A 27,403-nucleotide genomic window follows, 5' to 3' on the forward strand; every position below is an offset into this window, starting at 1 on the left:
CCACTCCTTTTCCAAGCCCCACTGCTGTGTGCTTAGGTAGGAGGTCAGGGACTAACATATCAATTTCCCGGCCAAATGTGTAATTTACTAATAAAACTTTGTGAGTTTTCATGGACCCTCTTACTTCTGTCATTCCTTTTGACCATGAGCATCTGTGAATCTTGGGTGCTCTCTTCTCCTTAAGGCTGGGACATTGCATGTACCATGAATGAAAATTATGTGACTAAGCATCTTGTTCCCAACATTAGAAATGTTACAGTTACATTAATATTTGTGCCTTTAATTAGCCTAACAGGACTTTTCAGCTGTAAATATTTAAGTATTTTATGTCCTCTATAGAATACACTAACTGTTTGTAGCATACAGGCAGACATCAAACCTCTTTACACTGTACATGCATTCTCACTCCTGGTTCTTTTAAAAAGAAAATTCTATTTGGAATCATCAGTCTTGGCAAACTATCCAACACCTTTATTTCCAATTTCACTGTTCATTTCTGATACAAAAGTCAAACTTCCACAGATAGTTCTTCAGAAAAAAAAAAAAACCCTAGATGATTTATACATAAACAATTACATGCAGCATTTATAATGTGCAGTACAAAATGTACACTCTTTAGAGGAGATACACGCTGTGTATCATGCCAAAATTTAGACAAGGGTTATATAGATTAGTGCTGATGGTTACATTTCACAGAGACAGCTGTAGGCACTGCCTTGAAGCAAAGAAAAGACACATTTCTGAACAGCTGTACTTGCTTCATCCTCAGGCCCCAACTCATTTCAGGTTTGGAGAAAAGCCTTGGTTTGGAGAAAAGCCTCATTTCAGGTTTGGAAAAAAGCCTTGGTCCCTCTCCATATTCATAGAACAGTTCTGAATTCATCAAAAATGAAGCTTGGCACGTGGGCTTCAACAACCTGAGGGACACAGGAAGGCACAGTGGAGCATTTGCATTATCCATCTGTTGTCCTTTCATCCATTAACAAGCATATCTGACCCATGACTCGAGCACACACACCACTGACCTGAGCCACCCTGGCACCAGATGTGCTCCTGGATGTGCTCAAAGCAAGGAAGGAACAGCCCAGGCAGGGCTCTGAGGAGATGCCAGGAGCACAGAGACAGAGGAGGACTGGAGGAATGCTGCTGTCCTCTCTGCTGGGCTGCACACAGCATCACCTACAGCTGCAGGACTGACACAGGAACCTTCCACCACACAGAACTGTGGGCTGGGAAGAGGAGACTGGAAGAATCTCACCCTCTTCATCATGAATATTAGCTGGGAAATGGCTATTGAATGCTTATTCAAGAACCACAGAGGTACAGCCTATATATAGCAATCAGGATTATGACTTATTTTGAATACTACAGATAAATAATATATAATCTTCAAATGTAGTTACGTTGCATTTAAACATGAAACAAAGTCAAAGTAAACATGAAACAAGAAGATTTTTAGCATTTCCCTTGCATGTGAGACAAGGAAGCTGCCTGGGAAATTAGGCTTTGGCAGGAAGTGAAGGAAAGACTGGATACAGTGTTTCACCAAAATTTGGACTTTCTAATTAGCTTTTTGCCCTGTGTTTAGAATACTGCTAAGTTTAGTATTACTTGGAAATATCTTGGAACTTCTATTTTATTTCTTTCCTTCCCAACAGCCCCCAGCATTATACAATGAAGATTAAATTTAGCAGACTTGTTTGAAATTAGCACAAAGGTAAAATCCTTTATTTATTAGTATTCATCTATTTATTGTAGTAATGGGACTGAACTCTACAAACCAGGGCTGCTTCTGCATCAGCAGGACCCTGAGCTGGTTTTTTTTATGTTGGCTCATTTGTAGTACAAATGAAAAGTGTGGGCAGTGTCTCCCTGGCCAGATCCCTTCATTGGCTAAAATGGAGTGGGAGCACACATTCCCTGCTCCTCTTTCAGGGAAAATGGTTGGGGTGTTTAGGGGCATATTCAGAGACATGGAATTCTCTTTCTTACCTTTCTTGGTAACTTGGTGTATCGAATGTAATCTTCCAGGAACATGAGGGCACCCACTACATCAGCAGGCATTTCTGGAATCTTCTGGCTAAAATTAAACCACCAGGGAGATCACACTCTCACTAATCAACCAGTTACTTGGATTAAATTACCTGAAAATGCCAGCCTTCAAATAACACCATGTCCACTAGGGGTCATGTGATTCCATTACAAATAGAAATAGTATTTTAATCTTCTATTTAGTAAAATATTGTTGTTATTGTCTAATGCAATCATGGAATGGTTTGGGCTGGAAGGAACTTTAAAGATCATGGAGTTACAACACCCCTGTCATAGGAAGGGACAATTTCCACTGGACCAGTTTTCTCAGGCCCCATCCAACCTGGTCTTTAATACCTCCAGGCATGGAGCATCCACCATTTCTCTGTGAAACCCATTCCAGTACCTCCCTACTCTCAGGGGAAAGAATTTCCTCCTAACATTAACCTCAATGTCCCCCCTCTTTTAGTTTAAATTATTCTGCCTTTTCCTGTCCCTGTCTGCCCATATATAAAGACCATCTCCACCTTTTTTTATAAGATTCCTTCGAGTACCAAAAGACTGCAAATGTCAGCTATCCTCTGCTAGAACAAAAATACTGGAAAAGCAGTGCTTTTTCACAGCTGAAGTCCTCTTCACAGAGGTGATACTTCGGTAAAAAGTAGAACATGGATACCTTGTGCACTGCTCCATCGTTGAACGAATAAACTGACCAATCAGAGCCAAAAATTGTTCTGTGTATCTCGAGTGAAACTGTTTCAACAGGGTAAGGAGCCCCAGAACCAAAGGAAGCCAGTCAATTTGATCAGCTGGCCGCTTGCACACCACTCCTGCACAGAAAAAACCCAAAACAATACATGTTATAAACCAGAACATATTCTTACAGCTCAGGCTAACTTAGGTAATGTACTCTTCATGGCTTTTCTTGCTGTCTCCCCTTCTGCTTGCCCACACAAAAAAGTCCAAATCTAATGTAACAACTGCATGTCTTCCATGGTGAATGGCTTAATGATATTAACTGAGGCAAACGATAGAATGAGAAAGCCACGAGTCTGGATTCTGTTTCCTACTGCATTTGGCTTAAATAGTATAACAAAACTGCCTGAACGGAACTGATAAAGTCAGGAACTGCGTATTTCTATGCAGGTAACTTACTAACTTCTCCACAGATAATTTCACATAGGTTTTAATTAGATTTAGACAAACAGCAACTTACACATTACCTAAATTTCTGTTGTACTGAAGTTTGGGAAACTGGGAAATGAGGAATAGGAAGTTGACAGTGGGAAAATATGGCAGACGTTTTGTTGTTATGTAGATCTGAGGGGAAAAAAAAAAAGAGTAGTACAGGTCTTCTATTTTTTTTCTCAGTTAAGAAAAAAATAGAAAAAAGCAAACTGCACCAAACACCAGAATGTGTGCCTGACCTTATTTAATGGATTGTGAATGCCAGCAGCTTCCAGATAAGCTGTGATTTCATATAAAAGAGTGTTGTCTTCTTTAGGATAAGGTAGTAATGGGTTCTGATAATGTGCTTCAATGTCAGCCAGTATTGCTCTAAAAGGAAAACAGATTATATTTAATAATTTTTAAAAATATCCCTGAATGAACCTTACATGATGCCACATGTCATACTAATATAAAAATTTCAAAGATACAAAAACCTCTACATGGCCACAATCAAGAGTAAAACACCTTTTCTGGAGTCTTTTTACAAACATCATATTTGATTCAAAATCAGCACCATACATATTCTGTTCCTTTTTCTCATCTAAATATGAGTTCAGAACCAGGCATAACCAAAAGCTATTAGAAAATGCATGTTCAAACTACTTACTTGCCAAGTATTTATTTTTAACGTTTTTGCTGGGTTAAAATTCAAATACTGATCAACAAAAACCTGCACACAAATCAGATGTCACATTTTGCTGTAATTTAGATTTTAAGGATTTCTGAGCTGATAACAATTACATCACAGTGATACAAGCAGCTCTTCAGCACATTTTGCTTCTTACTTATTGAGATTTTCCAAAGCAGCAGCCAAGTGCTTGGAGTCAAATCTGCAGGAATAATTTAATTCATTGGTAATCTGTCGTCTTAAAATCTGCATCTGACCAACCTGTTGACACAAACACAAAAAGGGTGGTGTGTTATACTGAATGCAATGAAGGAAGAGTGGAGCCAAAGACTGACCCCAACTGCACAGTGCACTTGGAACAGAGATGTAGTCACAGTGCTTGAAGTTTACACACAGCTCCTGGTCACAGGTACAGGCCAAGGGAAAAGGGCACAAAAAAGGTACCAGGTATAAAACCCCAGTTACTTGCTTTTCATTGGTCAGTGAAAATGCCTGTTCTCTGCTTCCCACCTCTCTGTACATCTTAGGGTCAGCACAGCAGAGAGACTCATTGCAGTCAACCTTCTCCTTCCCTGGCCTTTCCTCTTCACTCCAGTAACACAAACATCCACAGCACTCTGAGAAATGCTGGTCCCAATATATCATTACAGAGACAAGCTAAAGAGCCAAGACAGTGGGACAGCTTGTTTAAATCTCCAGCCCAGCACAATGCCTTCTGTGGCAAGGCAAGTCTGGGAAATGCTACTGCTCCAAACTTTATCCTTGGGTGTATCATGGTCACAAGGCACTGTGAGGAGGCTCCAGAGCTCCTGACACTGAACACTAACTTAGTCTGCCCAGATCAGATCCCTAATGCCAGACTCTGCTTTTGGTGAATGATTTCTCATGAATCTCAGTGCTAAGCACTTTGGGGAGTGTGAGGTGCCCACACAAACGAAGCTCAGGAGCTCTTGCAAAACCAAGCCTGTTTCACTTGTGATGCTACATAATTCCAATTCAATATAATATAAGATAGTAAAATAGGCAGATTAAAATATCACAGAATCACAGAACCATTAGGATTGGAAGAGACTCTTGAGATCATTGAGTCCAACTAATGACCAAACATCACCTTGTGAACTAATCCTGGCACTGAGTACCACATCCAGTCTGTCCTTGAACACCTGACAGTGACTCCACACTTCCCTGGGCAGCCTGTTTCAATGTTTAACCACCTTTTCTATGAAGAAATTCCTCCTGATATGAAACCTGAACCTCCCCTGGTGCAGTTTGAGGCCATGTTCTCTTGTCCTGTCACTGTTACCTGGGAGAGGAGGCCAACCCTCACCTGGCTACAGTCTCCTTTCAGAGAGTTGCAGAGTGGTAAGGTCCCCTCTGAGCCTCCTTTTCTCCAGGCTAAACACTCCCAGCTCCCTCAGCTGCTCCTCATAGGACTTACCTCTAGACCCTTCACCAGCTCTGTTGCCCTCTTCTGGATGTACTCCAGCCCCTCCATGTCCCTCCTGAATGGAGGGGCCAATATAACCAAAGAGCCTTGAATGAATTCTGACTAACAGTAAGCCACATGAACCTACCTTCATTATGGAGTCTAAATAAGCTGTCCAGATCTTCTGTGTTTTTGCAATTGCTGCAGAATAAACCTTGTTTGAATTTGCTGAGAAAAGAAGAAGGGTGAAGCATTAAAAAAAGAACAAGAAAGAAGAGAAATAAATGCAAGTGTACAAAGACAATTGCTTTTTTCCATCTTAACCAGTAAGCACTTACCAATGATTCCTTTGAGGGGGCTGACAGCACTCATAAGTGCTTTTAAGGTATCTTGTACTGACCTGTCACGCAATATATTTTTCTGAAACATGCTGAGGAAATTCTAAATAAAAGAAAGAAATAAGTAGGTAAAATTATCACACATGCACTCTATGAATTATCTTGATGGCACTGGAGCAATAATAATTTTTTAACAGCAGGGGAAGACTATTTCCATAAATGAAGAGTCGAGGAATTCTGTAGTTACAATTTTTGCTTTTTGGAGTTATGTTAATCAATGTTAGGACATTAAGAAGATCCCCCTTGTCAGTATATATCCACTATGGACAGTAATAAGTCAATTTTCAGGATGAACTGTGTTTGTTGATACTTATTTCCCTTAAAATCTCTAACCAGGCTAGAACTAGATTCTCCTCAGGAAACAAAAAAACTTGGTTTCACATAACAGGTACTAGGGAAACGGTAATTTCACAGAATTGACACTGTATGTATTATGGTAGACCCAAACAATCTTTGTTGATATCTAGACAGAAAAATAGAAGATGACCTGAAATCAACTTTTAAGTACACACAAAGTGTACACCTTCAGAAAGCATCCCCACACAACCTGGAATTACACAGCACCATTTACTTAAGAGCACCAACTTCCATAATTTTATCTGTAACTGAAATTCTCACTTTTGCAGTTGAACAACCATTTTTCAAATGCTTTTGATTTAATTTTATCATTTCCATAATTAACAGATTTTTAAATTTCATTATTAAATAATAAAGCATTGTGGCCTTGAGAAACTGAAGTTCAGAAATTACCTGCAGCTCCTTTACAATCATGAAACACAGCAGCCTGTCTAAGCCATTGAGACCAAAGGTACCCAAAGTATCTTGGATCTCTGAGAAGAGACGACTATTGGTGACTTCCTGATGAGTTTTGATATCATACCAGGTATTCATCTGGTCAATGTAACACGTGATTCTGAGGGAAAAAAATCAGCAAACAACTTCAGAAAAAGCTGCAGACAGTTCCTGTGATACTCTCAGTAATGAGTTACCTTTCTTAGATGAGAAAGACTCTCCAAGTATCTCTGGTGATGTTTAGCTATTCCTATCTCCACCAGTGTTCTGTCAACTGTTCCTGATTTCTCTCTCCTCCATTTGTTTAACACACTGTTTTCCTTCTTAGAGTAAAATCACCAGTTTTCTAGACTAACCTTTAAAATGTACGGGATGGACTGAGTAAATCTGGTTTTAGATAAAGATATGACAGCTAAGGAAAAACTATCTCTTGTATTTTGGTTTGTGTATGGTGGAATTGGAGCTATCCAATGCATGGTGACACCAAGTACTTACTTTGGGTCTGTGATCCTCAGGATTTCTCTGCAAAGACGACCAATAAATGTTACAGATTCATCCACAGGTGTGAATTTTGGTATAGGAATATGAGTAGACTGGTATATACTTTGCCAGTCTTGAATCTGAAAAATAAATTTTACAGTAATTTGTAGGGTTCCCATTGCACCTTTTTCATTTGCTTAGAAACTTTCCTTTTGTTCGATTTAAAAGGAGCACACTGTAACACAATATTGTAAATTACACACAGCAGAACACTATAAAAACAGAACAAAGCAAAGAGAAGAATGAATCTTATTAAAAAACTATACCAAAATATTCTATTTTGGGTACTTTCCTTTTATGTACAAATCATGCGGGAGAGATGCTGCAACATTTCAGAATAAGCTGGGGGCAGATGTTTTACACAGCAGTTAGCACATTCAGTTGAAGTCACAGTGGTATGAACAATGGCTACACATGCTCCATCAGTCACAGGATCTAACAGCCAACTCTAAAGACATTTATCAACTTTTTGTTGGTTTTGGGTTTGAGTAGCACCTTTGTTCTTAAGAAGTTATTGCACTCCTGTTCCACGTTGTAGTTAATAATACGAGACACTTCCTCTTGCCAAATTTTTAAACCATATATGTTGACATAATCCTGGATATATTCAAATGATCGATGGAACCCATCCATTGTAGCTGCCATTTCCTTCAGTTTGGGCATGAGTTCACTTGGCTGGAGACAACAACAAAAAGATAAAACCAGAACTGTCAACAGGTAGAATTCAAAGAAAATCTAAAAGGCTTCTAAATACCCTTAGAGAACAACCTCTAGAGCATTTCACTATGGTCTAGCCAGATCTGAAAAGCACTTAGAAATTTACTAAAGTTTGATATCTGAATTAATTCTTACTAAATATTTTTTCCTCCCACTTCGTATTTATTTTTGCCTTCAGTGGTATTATTGACTGATCTAGGAGATTCAACAATCTGGACAGGATCAAAACACGGAGTCACTCCTTATTTTATCATTGCCTGTCTATGTTTACTTGGCTTATGTGACCTGTCAATCATCACAGACAAAGGCAGCACTGTGAATTCATTATTGACAAGACACTTTGGAATAGAATAAAAAGATGTTTTTTAATTCTATGTACACTTGGCAGTTTATAAACTCATTTGAACATCAAATAAAGAATTCCAAATAACCTCCAGTTGTCCAAAACTATTTTTACAAAAGGAAATCTGCACATAAAAGCATAAATTATTTTTTAGAAGGCGGTATAATAAAAGAGGCCCCTGCACACCCAAGCTACATAAAAAATTAAACCAACCTTGGCTCTAGGATTAAAGATGAGGCCCCTGTGAAGAGCCAGGGCCACCCGTTTCACCAGCTCCTTCCTTATTCCATCCTCTAGTAACTGTTTTGGGTCCACCTAAGTAGAATAAATACTTTTCCTTTAAAGTCAGAAAGGTATAAAAATTATAAAGGATTTATTTTGTACCAAGGAAGATATCAAATACTTTTGACAAACAGGAAAGCACTGTTAACAGATGCACTTAACCCCCAGAGCTTGTTCAAAGAAAAAAAATTTACATACTTCTACTAGAGAATAAATTATTTCTTTAAGTTGAAGGCAAAGGTTTATAGTTCTCATATTCAAATTTTGTTTGTGATCCACTGAGAATGTTGTACAATTCTAAGAAGCCAGTATGCATTAAGAAGTGTATGTTTCTTCAAGAATACTTGCTTCTGTTCTCAAAGAGGTATCAATGTATCCTTAATATAAAACTGCAGGACAGATTATACCAATGGAAGAAACAGATCTTCAGAAATGCTTTCCAGCAGGAAAAACCTCCAATGATCATCACGTACACTGGATGAATCTATTAATAATGGAGACTGTGGGTTCCTAGGAACCTGAAAAAATATAGTTCTTATCTGGCTGCCAATTTAGGCATCACTGTTTGAAAATTTGTATGCAAACTTATATTTTCCTGTCTTTTTATTTTTCCTTGAGGTCTCATATATTGTGCTGAAATCTGTGCTAAAGTACTAACTGCCACCAAACAACCTTTTCCTATTGAAATAATGGATCATTACCTTGATGATACCAACTAGAGTAGTTTTCATCATGAGGATACCTTCAGTGAAGATTGAAATTGCATGGGTTAGCTTGGCAACCTGTAAGAGAAAAAAATTCACTGAACTGCTTCAATAGATGTAAATAATTTCTCAAAAAAATTCCACGTTTCCCAGTGGCAGTTTCCTATTTTAGATTTAAATAATTTGCACTGATATACTTTCAACTTTACATCTTGTTCTAGACTTACTTACAAAATTACCTTTCTTTTATTGAGATAAATAGAAGTGTATTAGCAGTAGGAAAGAACAGGTACCTCTCAGAGGCTTCAGAGGGATTACAGAAGGAAAGACCAGCCATATCTTGGGTGCACAAATATTATGGACAAAACTCTCAGCTGGTACCTTTGAGCAAGTTGGGAACACAGCTCACAGTAGTTATTCTATAATAAAGCCTGCTGCCACCGTGAGTTCACCTCAGTACTTCCACTGATACAATATGGTAGCACATTCACTTGAAGTTTTACAAATATTTACAGTTTTTATTATCCTTATGCTCAGAGTTCAGACAGTCTTCTGCCTTTCAGGTGTTTACAATACAGAATAGAGAAGACACTTCACATCTACAGTACAACAGAAATTGGAAGGGTAAACAGCTTTAGTATAATCTGTTTTCCTTTTACTGTCTCAAAATAAAACATTACTGAACACTGCCTTCTCCTTCACTCCCACCCACACACAAGCCAGACTCACTTTAAAAAGTCTCACGGGGGAGTTTAAACCCAGTGGTCAGGACTGAACATCAGCTTAATCAGAGATCACAGCTTGTTTGCAGAAAACACCTAACAAGTGAGAACTCTGGCAAAATCTCCAGGGAAAAGATGGTATCTTAACTGATTATTAGATCAGTTAAGATTAGTCTTTCTCTGGGGGAAAGACTTACTGATCTGCTCAGCTTTTTGTGTCACATCTTCCTCTACCGAAAATAAAACCACATAATTTTAATGTTTGCCCACTCTTCCAGACTGGTTACAATGCAGAAGAAAAACCAGAGACAAAAAGAGCAACAGCAGCTTTATCTGGTCAAATCAATGTGCCTCCATCATCTCCTCATTTGAGAATGGCAAAAAGCTTAACCTTGCTGGCTTAATCAGTCTTTGACCTTCTCCTCTTAGAACAAGAATGCCAAATGTGGAGGGCTTCATTTCAGACTCAGGTTTTCAGGGTTCCATCCTCTCCAATAAATAAATATATATTTATGCTCATTTATAAATTTATTTAGATTTTTTTTCTCTCCTTCTCTACAAGATTGAAAATTTAAACTACAAACAGAAGCTCAAAAGTTACTCATCTGTGCTTGTGAAAAGGTATGCTCACAGTAACACCCATCAGTTTTAACTTCAAGTCAACAAATGTAACTTCGCTGTTAAACTGTAACTCTATGGAGCTGTACATATTTCAACTTATGTTAAAGTTGGCCACCTAGAAGGTTTGCTTTTTCAGAATTCCCTGTTTTAACTGCACCTCATATCGTGGTCCCAGCTGAGCATAATCTCGTAGCTTGTCCTTATCAAGGCGAGTAGGCACTTCAATAATATCGTGAGTCTGGAGCTTTATGATTTTGAGAAGAGATGTAAACATGCTTTCCGGAATTATCTGCAGAACCTTTGCAAAGGAGAGAAGAAACACCCACAGTCAGTATATTCTCATTAAGAAAATAATCCTCAATTAAGAAAAAATAATTAGAGAACAAAGCAATTATGCCTTATAAGCACCCACCTTTCTCACATAGGAAACCAGCTCTCCAGAGTAATACTGGGACACACTGAGGAGGTCGGGGCTGTTTGCTTGATTGATACGGAGGAGTGGCAAATCAAGAGCAGAAGCAAGCTGGAAATAAAGTTAACATTTTAACTTCACATTTGTTTTTCTGAGGAAAATTATATGCTTGAATTCTCTTGCTCAGGCTCTTATCCTACAACCCAAAGGACTAGATTCTTCCTAAGGAGCAGCGTTATACCAGGCTTTCCAAGGGAAAAAAATTGAAAAATTGTTAGAAGTCAAACAGTCCATAAGGCTACCCTCCCTAAATGGTTAAAATCTTAACAGCTGCATGGGACATTTCAATTGTAATTTTATATCCTCACTCACACTAATCCCCATTCTTATTTCTACAGATGATATTTTCATCTGAAGCCAGAGCTTCCTCAACAGACAGAGGAACAGAGAACATAACTTTTTTAATTCCTTCAGCCTGCTCCGATCCACATGCAGAAGATCCCATCTGTGCACCAATGCCTCCAGAAAATAGTAAATGCTTCCAGAAAATGAGTAGAGGCTGGACAAGAGACTTATTTGCTTAACAGCAGGAATGCAATTGTTGCATTATAAAAACATGCATAACTTGGTTTTATTTTCCTTAAAACTAACCTTGAGTTAATTTAATACTGCCTAAAAAAAACTAGACACAGAAGATGCTGATAAAAGGAAGTCTTAACTGATTTCAGAGCTTAAGGCCTTTTAAACAAACTGCTTGAATTGACCTGCAGTGTTCAAGTACATTCAGTCTTGTTCATACTTACCTTTAGGAAAGTGGCTCTGAGTTTCGTTACCATAGATGGACTGACTCTTATGCTGTCTTGCATAATAGATGTAAAGCTGGGGTAGGAAACAAACAAAACAAATCAGATTCTTCCCCTGGAACTGTTATTTTCAACTGTTTAATTGTATGTCAACAGCACAGTGTAATGTGTAAATGGCACAAGAGATCACCAGCAAACTTCAATAGGGGAGAATCAAACTTCATAGAGGAGGATCTGGGTCTGAAGAGATACTGGTTAGAAAATCCCTATATGAAAAAGGGGAAGTGGGACAAAAGATGAAGCAACAGAGAGTGTTATCAGCCACGGCAATGAAGCAGCAGCTCAGCAAAATCCCACCATGGAAACAGAGTTCTTGAGCATTAGTCTTTCCTCATTTGTTTTTTTTGGTTGAAAAATGAACTCCAGTATTTTGGAGAGCACTTAATAAGACTAAAGGATGGAGACAGGAGGTTAACACAGCTGTTATAGTTAGAAGAGGATAGACAGAAAAAACTTACACTATAATTTAACCTGCAGTTAACAACCTGAGAAGGATGGGTGTTAATTCCTATTCAAGCTGATTATAACTCAGTATACTCAACAACTCACAGAGAAATGCTTCAAGACTGTTTTTAAATTGGAATGTTGATAGTCTTAATAACATTTATGCATGTGATTTCCCACAAGCTTTACAAATGGGTACTGACTGGAAGAAAAAGGTCCTGCTAACATACCTGTCAATTAATTGCCAAGCATAAGAAAGATCACCAACTATCTGCATGGTGATCAAGACCTCTTCTTTAATGTTGATAGTTCGGATCATCTGATGGAGAAACTTTCGGGTGTCAGCCAGAAACTGGCAAACTTGCAGGTTACTTTCCAGCTGGTGAAACTCTTGGACCTGTATTTAAAAAACAAATAAACTCATAAAAGCACTCTTTTTTGGTTGTTTTCTGTTCATCTTTAAGGACAGCAATAGAAACAGAATCAGTAAGCTGACACTTCTGGATGTTAGTAGCAGTAAGACACTTAAATCCTGGCCTGTTATATAGAGTGTATTAACAATAAATTTCACAAACTAATTAAAGGAGGTGTACTGTGAAACATCATTCTGAGTACTCTTTTATATCCTGGAAACAGAAGAAGCACACACAGAAAAAATACAGATTTTCTTTTTAATTTTGCATTTCAAATCACCCTTTCTAGTTTCAAATTAATTTATTTTCAGCACTTCTAAAAAATGAGTAATATTGCCAAATAATGTTAAATACTGAATTAAGGTCTTTGAAAAAACCTACAAACCCTCAACTACAGGTAGCATGACCTTTCATACTACATCTCTTATTTTACAATACCAAGGTTTATACAAAACACCTACTTATTATAGATATGTAACAGCAAAGATCTAATAGACTTAAACAGTTGTTCAAAAGCAGATCTGTTTTGCATCTCTGCTATCAGAAGTCACTACATGTGTAAAAATGCTGCTGTTCCAGAAGGACAAGGTCATTTATCTCAAAATGTCTTTGCCATACCTCTTCCAAAGCCTGAATTAGCTGCACAGTTTTTCTGCCTGCTGCAGTGGAATCATCATAGTTCAGAGACATTATTTGCTTGGAGATTTCTCTGAACCAAGCCTGGAGATTTTCTATTAAAGGATTAAGAAAAAATTAAAGAAATCTCTGCATGTATGATAGACACCAAAAATAAAGGGAACCTGCTAGTCAAAAGAAACAAACAAGCTATACACACAGGAGATTATTTTTACAAGTCCTTATTTCACTGGTACATTTATAGTCTTTCAACATGTACACTTGTAAATTGGCAAATGCTCAGGTAAATTGCACATGCAACATTAAAAACACCTATCAACATAAATGGGGATTAAAAAAATCTTATTTTCACCAGTTCAAGAGAAAATGATAGGTGTTTCAAAAAAGAGTGCAAGGATTGGAAAGAAGCACAGATTCGACTTTTAAAGTCCTTAGAGAACCTGGAGAATACCATTCAGTGAAGAGAACAAGTAAAAGAAGGTTTTCTTCTTTTGAAAAATACTGATACAATTGAAATGCAGGTTACAGCCAGGGAAAGAATTAGGGAAGAGGTTAAACCATCCCTAAATTTAATGGGCATAGTTTTTTCACTCCTTTGTATATAGAACATGGTAATGTGAGCTCCATTATATATACAGAAGTGAACTGAAATTTTATAGTTTAAACTGGTATATCTAAATAAAGGAATGAAAAATAGTTTTAAAAATAGGGCCATCTAAATATTAGGTACCTAAATACTGCTTACATATGGAATATGTGCTGAAAACCTAAACAAGACAAGAGATAGAGACTTCTCTGGCAGCTGAGGGACATGAAAATTGTTCCTATATTATCACTATGAGATTAATGTGGTTTATTTTGGTATCACTTTGGAAATATAAATTGAAATAACTTTTTTCCCCCCCACAGTTTAATTTTTAATAATTACCATTTTTCTCCACTCTAGTAAGAGGTTTAACTCCTGAGAAGACATCAGCAAGCTCAGTCATCCTTTCAGACCCCTCTTTTTTATAGTTCTCCCATTTTGCTTGTTTTTCTGACAGCATCTGCTTGAACATCTACTGAAACACAAAGCATTTGGTTTACAAAACTGGCAATGAGGCATATCACAATAGATGAAATAAAATACTGAAAACAGATGGAACTGACTAAGTGATTACTACATATCTTCAGGATCTTGCCAGAATATTAAAAAAACAAAATTAAAAATATTAAGCAATGCAGTCTGATGGACATACAGTGACAGAAGCTTAGTGAATTTTATAGAACAGTACAATGAAGACTTATTGATTTTTAGTCACTTTTAAAAATACCCAGTGAATTTTTCAGGTTAGAGATCTTAGAAGACTCTGGTTTGCAGCACATTACCTCTTTTAAAATGAATTCAAATTGAGCTGTATCCAGAAGAAGCTGGAAAAGGATCCTGGAATTGTACCTTGAGTCTGTTAAAATTTGATCCTTTATCTGGCGGAGACGTTTGTTATTTGGATCACAAGCTGAGAATGGAAAGACAACATTTCTCCACTGTTACAGAGAATTTGGCCACACTTTTCAATCTTTGTAAATACATTCTTTTTTAACAGCTTGAAGGCAAAAAAAATTTGCTCTGGTTTGTAAATCCCCACTTATTTTCTTAAAATCCCCACTTAACTCTTCCTTTGAATAGAATATAATTAAAGTTTCCCTGGTGCTTCAGCCTTCTTAAAACTTCTGCAGGCTTCTGAAACTAGATGTGAATTTAGTCCCTCTGACCAAGAAGCCCTGAGATCAGTGTTTCTAAAACCATTACAAAAATTATATGGAGGTGTGAACAGAAACCGTCTTGCATATCAAGAAGCCTCAAAGACAGCACAAGCATTCAAATAAGGGAATGTCTAAATAGGTCAGCTTACACACCCAGACTCTCATGAGAGACATTACTCAACAGTTTCAGCTGAATTTCAGTTCCACAGAATAAAACCCTTATTTCAACCTGTTAATTACTAACATTTTAAGAAGTTGGCCACTGCTTTCTTTTTGGAGCTAGGTAAAACTTTCAGAATTATATTTTTCTGCAGAATATTATTCAACAAGATCATGACTTCTACTAATTTTTGTATCCGTGCTCAGCTCACAAGAACTGAGGAAACGCATGTGCTGTTTCAGACAAGGCTTCAGGAGACTATTTGCAAAACAAGAGCTCAACAATCTCCTGCAAACGGCAGCGGAAACTGCTGACTTCAACAGCAGCAGAACTGAACTTCCCCCAGGGCCCAAATGAAGTCCCAGTGGAGCAGGACTGAGAGCTCAGCAGTGTCTTACTGGTGTCTGCAGTGTGCAGCATCAGCCAGCGGATTGCCACGTTGCAGTCTCGCAGACAATTCAGCAGCCTGGGAATGTTGTCCAGCACCAGCTCTTCCCTCAGGCAGCCCTCCTTGAGGAACTGCTGCACCTGCGTGTGCACTCGCTCCGTGACTGCAGCGTATCTGCTGGCCTTGAAACACACAAAGCCTGCATCAATAAAATCCTTGCCTCAAATGGAATACACCATGTTCCTGAGATCTCAGAGGGCACACAGTTAAAAAAAAAGTGCTATAAAAATTATTATCATTACTAGCAGGCAATATTATACACAGCAAGTGCATGACAAAGGATGCAAGATAAAAGCAAGGCAATACTTGTCTAAGATTTTTATAGCTCTCAAAGTAGAGTGAGAAAGACGAGAAGTAGATGTAGCACAGGTATTTCTCATAGGTGGTAAGGGTGAAAACCCTTAGGAATACAACTCTGGAATGACCCAAAGAGACCCAGAAGCTACAAGAAGACACAAAGAGTCAAGAGAAGACTTTGATAAGTAGTTTTCCTATGTTAGAAAACAGCCTGCACACACAGCACACATGTTCCCACAGAAAGTAGTTCCAGAGTCCAGGCTACAAAGGAAGCATAATGTTTCAAAAATACAGACTTTTTATATAGCCACTTACATACTCTCTGGGAATTATTCCTAAAAAATGGTACTAATATTCTATTGCCTAATGGGAAAGAACAACAAAAATCTATCACAGAATGGAGATACTTATTTGTTGCTGTGTAGATGGTCATAACAAACTGAAGAACACACTGTATTTAAGAAGGCTTCTCTATATTTATTTTACAGCATGCTGTCTTTTCATACTCTTTCACAAAGCTTATACTTATTCGTTGGTCAGAATAAAGCAACACAATATTCATTGGAGCAAGGCAGCCTGCCCCATGTTTCTCTCTCTCTCTCTCTCTCTCTCTCTCTCTCTCTCTCCTTTGATTCCAGGCTGATCGCCTTGGTAAAGCTCCTTTCAGGAGCAAAGGCAACTCTTACCAGCTCCTCTCTTTCACTAACCCCTTCTGACTCACAGACCAGCTGTGAGCCCCTTCCACACTTATTATTAATTGAGTTCTAGCTAAAGATGAAGGAAAAATTTCTACTCATATTCCCTAAGTTTGCCATACAATACAGTACATATACTGTAGGCAGGAAGAAGGGACCCATGCATTATTGAGGTCATATACTTCAGACGCCCACACATCTTGCATCTTCCTAAAAATACTTAATGCTGGTTTATGTACCTGCTCTTTGACATTTGAAAGATCCAGTGTGTAGTTGAGGGCAGTTTTAGCAGCTTTGTAGGGTTCCCATGCTTCAGCCAGATTGACAGTGATTCCCATGTAAATGCTAATGACCTAAAATTGGAAGCGGAAAACAAGAAGTTGTATTTATGTTATTATTAAGAAAAAGACAAAGTTTGCATTTAGAACTATGACAGAAAGGGATATGCTGTGGGTATAAATAAGAGATAACGGAACTTTTTTGCACTCTTTTTGGTGTACCACCTTTGGAAAGCAAGAAGATGACTTTGAAACAAAAGGCACACAATTAATTAGAAGCTTAGTTCTGAAAACAAGATGACAGTTCTTTCAGTCACTGTATATGATACTCAATTTTTTTCTATATGAATTCATGACTTATTTTTCATTTCCATGATGCTCTAAAGAAGACTGATAAAAGCAACTGGGGAAAAAAACTATGACAGGGAGGGCAAAATGAGATGAACTAATCTTACTGTGAGGATGTTCAAAGGTCCAAATTAAACTGTTATGCATCATTCACAGCTACACAACAGAAAGAAATTATGATTAAATAGTATGATTTTTGAGGAGCAAAGAGAAACTGATTTCAGACTCCTTGCACAAGTTTAAGCATGATTAAAAATGCAGAACTGTGAGTAAGTAACAAGTACTTGTAAGATAATTGATTGAAAATGGAAGACTTGGTTTACTGACAGATGAAGGATGTACAGAGCTGTGGGATTATGAGCTTTATCACACTGATGCTCCAATATTCCTCCATACAGGCATGATCACATTGGGGGGACACTGTCAGCCTTTGATCTCTTCTGGCAGTGTCAAGTAAAGGCAAATGGGACCCAGGTCTGCTGATATGAGGATCTCTCTCATATGGTTGAAGTGAAGGTCATTATTTCCTGTAGATGACAGTTCCTCAAAAGGCTACACTTAACTGCTAAGAATAATTTGAAATCAGCTTAGGAGTAAAGTATTTTGTATGATGCAGCTCACTGATCCATACCTGACCACAAGAAGATAGGTGTTGTCCAAAAATATCAATTCGTACTATGAACTCAAGTTAATAAAAATGCTGGCATAATCAAAAATTCGCAGTGTCAAGTTGTCATTTCTAAAAATAAGCTTGTAGTTCTCCAGAAACAGAGGGATTCTAAATGTCTACTGAAATAGCCAGCTATTGCTGGCTAGTTTCTTCCCTACCTGCTTCACTGCTCCACTTATGGTACAGAAGAATACAACTTGAAACCAACAGAGATACACAATTAATGTACAGTTTCTTTGTTAAATCTGATCCCCTTTGATATAGATGACCTAGGGACTCCATTCTAATATGCCAGCCTATTTCAACAGCAGTTTTTGCAGACTAGGGATTCTGGATGGAAATCCTAAATCTCAGTACTGAAACACAGTAATTCCATTTTAATTACTGCACCTGAAAAGGTCTATAGAAGCACACATAGTGACTGCATTAGCTTCCATGTTATTTACACAACAGCACAGAGCTAATACTTAAACAAGTTTTCAAAGAACATCAATGTGGGATGATTTGTTGGGGACTAAGACTGTCCTCAACAGCATTCTTGACATGCTGGTAGAATTCACCAGCAGAAACCACATGAAGGTCAGAAATGACAAATAAAGTCCTGTACTTGGGGCAAATCCAAACCCTTGCAACAGCACAACTGGCTGCCTGTGTCACAGTTCTGCAGAAAAGGACCTAAATGTCCTGCTGGACAAACCAAACATGAATCAGACACACAGCCTTATGACATCAAGGAATAATCAGACACTGGGCTATGCCAGACTGCAGCCAGCAGGTTGGGGGAAGTGAATCTTTCCTTCTAGTCAGCTCTCGTGGGGTCTCATTTAGAGAAATGGGTCCAAAATTGGGCTCCTCAGTATGAGACAGACATGCACAAACTGGAATGAAGTGAACAGGAGGCCTCCAACACACCTGTGGGGACCCAGTATGTAAGAACAGGGTTTGCTTAAGGTGGAGGAAAGATGTCAGAGGAATCTGACTGTGGTCTTCCACTACCTAAAGGGAAGTTATGATTCAGACACAGCTAGACCCTCACCTCAGATGTGCACAGTGAAAAGACAAGAAGCAACAAGCTATAACAAAGGAAATTCTAGTAGTAGAGAAGGAAGAAATTCTTTGCCATTAGAGTGATGAGAGACACAGCCACAGGTATCCATAGAGGCTGCAGAGTCTTCACTGTAGACATTTCCAAATCTAACTGGGCAAAGCCTGAGCAGCTTGATTTAGCTTTGAAGTCAACCCCGCCTTGAGGAGAAGGCTGGACTAGAAGATGCCTAAAATGCCTTCCATCACACATTTTCCTCAGACTTACTTTATCTTGATGGTATTAGAATGAAGTTGACTCAAGCATTAAAGACAATAAATTACACTTTCAAAGGACAGCCTTCCGTGCTTAGCCAGATTGTTTGACTTGGACTGCTTCACTCTGAACAAAGTAAAATTTCCACAGAGAAGAATTTGTTCTAGTTTTAGGTTATTATTACATTTCTGTAACACATACTGTAATTGTTCTTATAACATGAAATCCAGGGAACAGTTAAAAACAGAATTAATCTTTACCCAATTATCTGGAAAGTATTTATCCACGATCTCTCTCATTTTTGCTTGTTGAGTGTGAAGAATAGAAGGGTCAAAATACAGTATCACATAGAGCATAGCAGCCTGAGTAGCCAGGGCAGTGCTGCGGTGCTCTGGTAATGGATATGCTGAAACCTGGAAAAAATAACAAAACAAAGCTGAACATAATACAGTGCATCATAAACCACCTGCAAATATTATGGGACACATTAAAGAGTGCAGTGTATAGATACTACAGGGCAAGAAGTTTATTTAGGTAAGCTGGACGTGCTTAGTCATACAGCTATTTACCAGATGTATTTCAGAGTGTAAAAGCTGACTGCGTAGATGTGTGCTACTTTTAACAGGCTACAGTAAGATGTTACTATGCTGTAAATCTGTCAAGTAAGACATGTCCAATCATAAGGCATTACATAAAAATGGTGCTTTTTATTGCAAAGCTGGCCAAGTACTGCAGCAGATTGCCCAGAGAGGTTCTGTGGTTTGTACCTCTGGAGATACTCAAAATCCAACTGGATATAGCCCAGTGCAACCTGCTCCAACTGACCGTGCTTGAGCCAAGTCAGACTAGCTGACCTCAAGAGACCCTATAACCTCTGTCATTAATTTTTTTTTTCTGTACTTCATGGCTGAGTAATTGACCTAAGAAACAATTTAATGCTCCCCTTTAAAGCCCTCTTCTATCTCAGGGTGGCTTACCTGGTTGTAAATGTCATCTGACCGTAAGCGGCCGATAACCATGCTAATGAACGTTTCACTTATAGGAACCCTGCTGAAGTAACTCTCGGGGTAGTTTGGAGGTCTTTTAGCTCCAGGCTGGCTCGAGTATCCAGTGCTTCGAAGCAATTTACAAATATCATCTAAATTGGAGTCGGCAGAGGATCGGGCTGCACTGTTTTACAAAAAAAGAGGAACAAAAATATGAGCTGTATGTCCTAGTAATTTCCTTTTCTCCCACCCCTTGTGACCACACCCTTCTCATAAGAAAATTAACAAATACTTAAGTCTAAAGGAGGTTTTTGATTGTTTATCCCATTAATATCACGTTACAGGACACTGATGAATGTGTGTACTGAAATTCCAGATAAGCAGAAAAGCACAAACAGAAAATTAAACTCAGGAACAGAAAGAAGGAGCTTTACATTCAGAGAAGAATTTGTTCCTTTTTTTCCCCCTTTAAAAAGAAAAATTCATTTTCTTTCTCCCCATTTCTGAATTCCCCTTGTCAATTCACTTCTGCATTCCAGAGTTAAAGAATCTCTCATTATATACTGGGAGGCATAAACATAGTCAAAGCATTGTTTTATGTGTGGAAGGATTTGTACTTTAAGACCCCCTTTAAGACCCCAGCTGTTATACCTTGATGCTGAGAACCTACCCTGTAAAACTTGTTACTGATTTACCTAATAAAGTGCTACAAGAAGTCTGACCTGCAATACATTTGTAACCTAGATATAGACAGGACTTTTCAGAAAGTTTCCTTGCACATTTGGGAACCTGTGACACTTTCACAGCTGGCACTTGCAGCCCAAAAGCTTTATCTGAAAGTTTATTTGTGGACTTCAAATGTCTGTTGTAAGAGAATGAAAAACCTGTTGCTCATTTTGCAGCTGAACTTGCAATCACAGTTAAAAGCTAAAGCAAGGAGTTCTACTAATATTCAGAGAGCTCTGCTGAATTATCTGTATAAAGTCAGTTGATGAAAGAGGTGTCAGTATTTCCATTTAGCTTAATTCAATGACCTAGGTTACAGAACATACTGCAGGTTACACATCTCAGCCTTGAGTGCTTCTGCACACCTATATACACAACCTGTATCGGTAGTAGGAAACCAACATTCTTTCTCTGATTTCTCCTTCAATCTTCTGGTCAATGACCAGCAGCATGACTCCATATAAATACAGGGCTTCACACTGTTTGGAAAGAGATAGAATGAAGAAAGAAAATCACAGAAACATGATTTTGCAGCAACACTTAAAGAAAAACATGTATTGGCAAACTAACCCAATGTCAGCTACGTAGACAACAAACATGAAAAGTGGCAGGCTGAAGATTTTTGCTCTTTGTTCTCCTTGAAGTGAGTGACAGCACTTCCACGTATTTGGTAAAACGAAATTTTTGTCTAGCTTGGCACTTACTGAGTTAATTTTCTACTATTACAAAACTAGTCAATACTCACTAGAAGCTGTTTTCCATCTTCATTAAGGAGGACGGTTTCTAATGTTTGCTGAATGTAAATTCCTTCATTGAGGTCATCTAAGTATCTAGGAATCATGACAAAAACTTTGGTCATTGACTATTTTGCTCTCAAACTAGAACTCAGTCAGTGACATTTTCTCTGAAAGCCAACAGATGCATCAGAACATTTCCCTAGAACAAGCAGCATGGTATTTTTCAGACAAAGAAGAAGAGAGGCTCTCCTAAAAAAGAGAGACTGGAACCCCTAGCTAGTGCCAACCAGTTGGCAAAAGTTTCCTTGCATACCCTGATGGTGTATGTGAAAGACAGTGGAGGATACCTGGCAGCTTCCAGCTCATCCTCTTAATCTTGTCATGGGTGGGTACAGCCTGGGAAGGCTGCTATGCATTAATGTAGTTACCTAAGTATACCTCCTGGAAATACCATAAATTGATCTCAATTGTAATTTGGAAGGTAGAGCTAGAAATATCATATGTTCACCTGAATGAAAAGAAGATTTATTCCTATTAAAGGATTTTCCAGTAACAGTACTTAATAAGTAATATCAAACATTTGATGCTTTCATATAACATCAATAATAAAACCAACTCTCATGTTTAAGATTCTCAGTAACTTTTTCTTAGAGCATTTAATGAAGCTTTAATTTTGTTTTTTACATGTCAGAGTAGCAAACTTGAGAATACGGCAACTTCACTGAAAAATTAAGTTAAAAAAAATAATGTAAATGAAAGTTAAAAAAAACCCCAAACTATCTGATATTCTGTTTTGCAAAACTAAAAAAATATTAGCTTCATAATATGGATTCTACTTTCATTAAAAAAAAAAATCTTCAGGACACTCTCTAAGATAAATAAGAACTAACTCAAATTTACAATTGAGGAATTGAGGTAAAGAGGTTAAATGTTTTCAAGTTGTATATTAACCTGGTAGGGAACTGTTGGAGTAAAAGTCAGTGCTCACTCCAGCCACCGAGGTTTGCTGGAATATGCTTCAACAAGGAGTATATTGGGTCTCTAAGGAAAAAGCTTCTCATCAATAAGACAAAACAGTAATCTGGTCTTTGAAAATTTGTATGTATTTAAGATGCCATACCTGTTTAAATCTACAATGTATTTATGTACACTCTGAAAAGCTAAATAAAATCTTGTCAAAATTTCAATGTTGTTTTCACGAAATTCTTCATCTAAATCCAGTAACTCAGGCTTGGCTTCCAGTTTGCCTTCACATGTCTCAGGCCCCTGAAAAACAGAAACTCACCTTTAGAGACAATGCTTGACTTTGATCTCTACTTGACTTCTCTACAGTAGGACACAGACCATGTACAACCACCCCCGTGTGCAAACCAGAGTTACCATTTCTTACCAAAACAAGGATCTGCAGTTTTCTAACCTACTTTATGGTTAAATATTGATTCCATAAAGATGAGTTTTACACATTGTTACAATCTGCAATGACTTTAAATATGATTTATCCAATGTAACCAATTGAAAAGAATAGCCAATGCTTTCAGTAAAGCCCCAATACACCTGAAAGCACTGGGTGCTTTCTGTAGTGCTATCTCCCTGATGGAATTTTTTCCTTTACACATTTCTTCTGGTTGATTTCTCAGATAGAAACTATAACGTTGAGGGGTCACAAAGCTTAGTACTTTCTCATACATTCAAACTGCTTGAAAATATTAGATATGTTTTTTCCACAGACTCTACATCTAGCTCAGCACTCATCTCCTGAATTAATGCAGAAACTTTGCCATTAACAATCATGGGGGAAAAGGAGTTGGGATGAAGAACCTGACTTCCTTATAGCAATAGTATAACTTTCCTAACCCTTTACCACTGTCATATTTCTCTCAAACACCATGATAAAAACTACAGCGGCCCATTGTGAGATGCTCCACCCAGGGGGGAGGAGCCAAGCATCCCACCTGGATATACTCTGGTATTTTGGGACACCAGGGCAGCCTTTCCATTGGATTCCCAGAGGAGCAGCTGCCTCTTCTACTGGATCTTCAGAAGAAGACCACACCCTTCTGCAGGATCCCTGCTCCAACAGAACCACATCTGCCACTCCAGGAGGACTGCAGCCACCATTCCAACTGGACTGCTACCAACACTCTGACCCACAGGGTGTCAGGTTGTATTCTGACTCTGTCAGTGTTGTTTTGTTTTACTGCATTGTCTATTTTATTTTTATTTTCTTCCCTAATAAAGAACTGTTATTCCTGCTCCCATATCTTTGCCTGAGAGCTCCCCTTAATTTCAAATCTATAGCAAATCAGAGGGAGGGGGTTTACATTTTCCATTTTAGGGTAGGTTCCTGCTTTCCTTAGTACACAGCTGTCTTTTCAAACCAAGACATGTATACAGAAGGGTGCATTTGCAGTAAAAATATCTATAAACTCTCTAATTTCTGCTTTCTGCATCAGTATGACTTCTATGGATTTATTTGGTTTTAACATTGAAGAACAGCACACTTATGCTTTCTTAACATTCAAAAATACTGAGACTTTAAGGATTACTGTATTTCTTACCAATTACAGATATCTGCTTTTAAATGTTCAAGTAATTTGTGTTAAAAAAAAAAGACTTCTACCAAGCACTTAGATCTAAAGGTAACTGTGAAATCATTTGTGCTCTGGATTTTCAGTATCTAAGCTTCACAGTGCCTGAAGTTTACAACTTTTACTACAACGAAATTGAATTAAATTTTAGAAGTGCCCTCCTTGCTTTATTACTACTATTTCTTGTATTGTCCAGTCCAAATAAAGTCAGATTAGATGGTCTCTGTTGTTCCTTCTTAATCATGCTAGAAAATGACAGAGGGAACTTAGTACTGTAAGCTTAATTCTGAAAGAAAAATAAGGGCTTTCCATGGACACTTCTCCTTGACTTATTTATTTATTTATTCAGCACATGTGACAAGCCCAGAGGAAGAACAATCACAGCACTGTCAGACAGGAAAGCAGAAAGCAGTTTTCATGGCTGCAAAGAATAAGCTACAGATTAACAGAAGAAAGATGGGCATACTGCCCATGGCACTGCTCTGAAGGAAAACAACCAACCATGCAGGCTCAGAACCTGCTGGAGGAAGTTTTATTTAGTGCTCCTGCAGAAATTACTACTACTACTACTACTACTACTACCTCCCCAGAATTCTATACTCACATTTTATATAACTGGTATCTATCAAAATTCACATGCCAGATTGACTCATCAAACATTTTGGAAGACGTAGTAGTAACAAACACAATAGTCAGGAATGGCTGTTTCACAACCCAAAACATCCTCATGTGGGACAGCAATGCTTTAAGGAGAAGTTGAACAATAAAAGGATTTACCTTGAAATAACTGAAATCAAATATGATATCTCCATACTTCTGCTGATCAGCCTTGTCCTTTAGCCTGAAAACACCAGGAATAAATTCGGAAAGTCTCAGAAGTTCTGCAATGATGGCATTTCCACAGGAAACAATCCGAAGAATTGCCTGACCACAGAGATTGTTTTCAGCCAGAAAATCCACCATGGTGGAGCTGGATGTCACAAAGCAGCAGAAGTCCTGCAGTGTGATTCTGATCCTTACTCTTTAGGTTACTGGAAGCAGAAAGCCTGATGAAGAAACCAGCTGCGCCATTAATAACCTGTAAAAAAAACCCCACACATATCCAGAGTGGTTTATATTCATGTTTTTGATAGTTTAATTTGTGGATATTTAAGCATACTCTCCAGTCTTTCAAATTATGAAATCTAAATTATCCACAGCTTTGTAAAATGAAAGAAATGCACAGAATTAATTTTCAGCATGTACACTGAGTTTGAGAAGTGACCCGTGTGAGCAGGCAGGGGAAGTGTGATCTTTTGGAGAACAGTTGAAGAACACTACTGAAGAATGAAACAATCACAAATAGTGAAGCAATTCAGACGAGGGAGGAGATTGGGCCCAAGGAAAGCAAAACCACTTCACAAAATGTGTTTTTAAGAGCCCCTTTAAAAATACAACCAAAGTGATCATAATGGGTTTTAGCAATAAGGAAAACTTGCACAGCAAATGGAAATGACACAGCTTCGTTCCTTCATTTATTACGGAAGGACGAGCTTCCATGCTGTGCTTGCGCTTCCCGCTCAGTTTTACTCGTTCCCACGTTTCCTGTGGGACAGGGCGTGCAGCACCAAAAATCAGCGTCTATGCTTCAGAAACACCGACGTGAAGTTATGACCAGGCTTGACTTCAGCAAACACTTTCGTACCACTGCGATAAATTTAAGATGACAGTGAGCCGTCACAAGACAGTTCTGACCCAGAACGAGCGCCCGGAGCCCTCCCAGGTCCCCAGTGCCGCGGCAAGTTCTGCTCCACAGGGCGCACAGCGGGCCCCAGACCGGCAGCGGCCGGACGGGCTCCGAACCCGATCCCGTCCCGTCCGGTCCCGTCCCCTCCGCCGCCGCCGAACTCACAGTTCGCTCCCGGGCGGCCCCGCTCCCTCAGAGGCTCCCGCCGGCGCCCGCCGCGCCCGGTGCGCTCACCTCGCCCCGGCAGCGGCTGCGGGCAGGGACGGCGGCGGCTCTGGGCACAGAAGGATGCAGGGAGGGTGGGAAGGATGGGAGGGAGGCGGCGGCGCTCCCTACGACGTAGCCGAGCCCTCCCATCACATGACGGCGCCGGCTGATGAGGCGGTTCCGCCTGCCCCGGTGTCCGGCGCTGCCGCCCGCCTGCCTCTACCGCCGGGAGGGCGGCGTGGGGCCGCCCCCGGGACAGCTGCACTCTCGAGCTGCGGGGACGAGGTGAGCAGCGGCCGCTGTCGAGGATGGCTGTCTCCGCCAGCCCCGTCGCCTCCGCGGGCGAGGGCAGCTCTCCCCGCCGGGGCGCGGGAGCGGCGGCGGGACGGGTGCGGGGCCGTGTCTCCGTGCGGGACTGCCCGGCCTGCCCTGCAGCGGGGAGGCGGCGGGAGGCCCTGGGAGCGCGGGGCGTCCTGCTCGGCGGGCGCTGCTCCCCACGCCCGTACGGGGAAGGGTTGTCTCCCTGTGGCCGCTCATCACCGAGTGTGCCTGGGGCTGGACACTAGTCCTGGTGCTCAGAGAGCACTTGACACCTGTAGAGCTGCTGTTACAGAAGCAAATAATACTTTTTTCTTACTTCTGCTTCATAGTTTGAGATAGTGAAGCATGGAAAGTTTAGGTACTTTCCTCAAATATTTAAAATAGCGAACAGAATAGAAACTGTAGCGTTTTTTTGGTTCTTATCCTGTCTGGACCATTTCATCACTTGCTGAAAGGAAAAAAAAAAAAAAAGTCATCAGTAGTCTCCTGTTCAGCACGGAGTTTGCTGGTTGTGTTTTCCAGAAGTGAGGGGCTGGGGGTTGCACATGATAAGTGCTTTGAGGCACCATTGAAGACCTTCCTGGCCGAAAAGAGAGTGGTGGAAACACTGCAGTGAAACCAGTTCCCGAGGGGAATGTGCCCCTCCCTTGGAAGCTAGAATGGACAGCTCCAAGCTGAAGTTGAAGAATTCACTTAGAAAGTTCAAGAGTGAAATCTTTGCCTTGTGATATATAGCTGACTGGCTCAGCTGGAAAGTGAGGGGGGAACAGGACCTGTAAGCCCTGCAATGGCAGAGCGTAGGGGATAAAAGGAAAGCAACACATGTGCCAAACACACTGCACTGCCAGGAGCTTAGAAGCTGCTGAGACAATGCTGGATCCTGGGGTGGTGGCCATCTACCTTTCTCTCCCCATTTTCTTTTTCTTTCTTTCTCTGGTTTCCTTAGATATTCTTCTTCTCCTGAAAATGTA

At 39.4% G+C, this 27,403-nt stretch overlaps 2 protein-coding genes across 4 annotated transcripts in view; one reads left to right on the top strand and one right to left on the bottom strand.

The window, feature by feature from the left end:
• Nucleotides 1-448: 448 nt before the first annotated feature.
• WASHC5 (WASH complex subunit 5) lies at nucleotides 449-26,271 on the bottom strand. Of its 3 annotated transcripts, XM_059866855.1 has the most exons (30): nucleotides 26,070-26,221; nucleotides 24,956-25,256; nucleotides 22,711-22,856; nucleotides 21,599-21,683; nucleotides 21,232-21,332; nucleotides 20,119-20,311; nucleotides 19,402-19,554; nucleotides 16,785-16,898; nucleotides 15,504-15,675; nucleotides 14,571-14,698; nucleotides 14,131-14,260; nucleotides 13,185-13,297; nucleotides 12,384-12,550; nucleotides 11,650-11,725; nucleotides 10,847-10,957; nucleotides 10,592-10,732; nucleotides 9,089-9,169; nucleotides 8,319-8,420; nucleotides 7,541-7,720; nucleotides 7,001-7,125; nucleotides 6,464-6,626; nucleotides 5,654-5,756; nucleotides 5,464-5,543; nucleotides 4,047-4,150; nucleotides 3,459-3,588; nucleotides 3,255-3,351; nucleotides 2,708-2,861; nucleotides 1,993-2,080; nucleotides 818-917; nucleotides 449-778 (listed from the first exon to the last, which is right to left on the bottom strand). In XM_059866855.1, the coding sequence occupies exons 2-29, from the start codon at nucleotides 25,139-25,141 to the stop codon at nucleotides 861-863; spliced, it is 3,480 nt and encodes a 1,159-aa protein (XP_059722838.1). In that variant the 5' UTR covers nucleotides 25,142-25,256; nucleotides 26,070-26,221; the 3' UTR covers nucleotides 449-778; nucleotides 818-860. The 3 variants fall into 3 exon arrangements, with proteins under 3 accessions (XP_059722838.1, XP_059722831.1, XP_059722822.1); XM_059866848.1 differs by having other exon boundaries at nucleotides 449-917; nucleotides 26,139-26,271; XM_059866839.1 differs by having other exon boundaries at nucleotides 449-917.
• Nucleotides 26,265-27,403, top strand: part of NSMCE2 (NSE2 (MMS21) homolog, SMC5-SMC6 complex SUMO ligase) — a 126,388-nt gene continuing 125,249 nt past the window's right edge. Inside the window, exon 1 of the mRNA XM_059866882.1 lies at nucleotides 26,265-26,396. Within this exon, the coding sequence (XP_059722865.1) occupies nucleotides 26,265-26,396 (132 nt within the window). The remainder of the gene's footprint in view (nucleotides 26,397-27,403) is intronic.

The sequence above is a fragment of the Haemorhous mexicanus genome, chromosome 1, assembly GCF_027477595.1.
Source record: "Haemorhous mexicanus isolate bHaeMex1 chromosome 1, bHaeMex1.pri, whole genome shotgun sequence".
NCBI lineage: Eukaryota > Metazoa > Chordata > Aves > Passeriformes > Fringillidae > Haemorhous > Haemorhous mexicanus.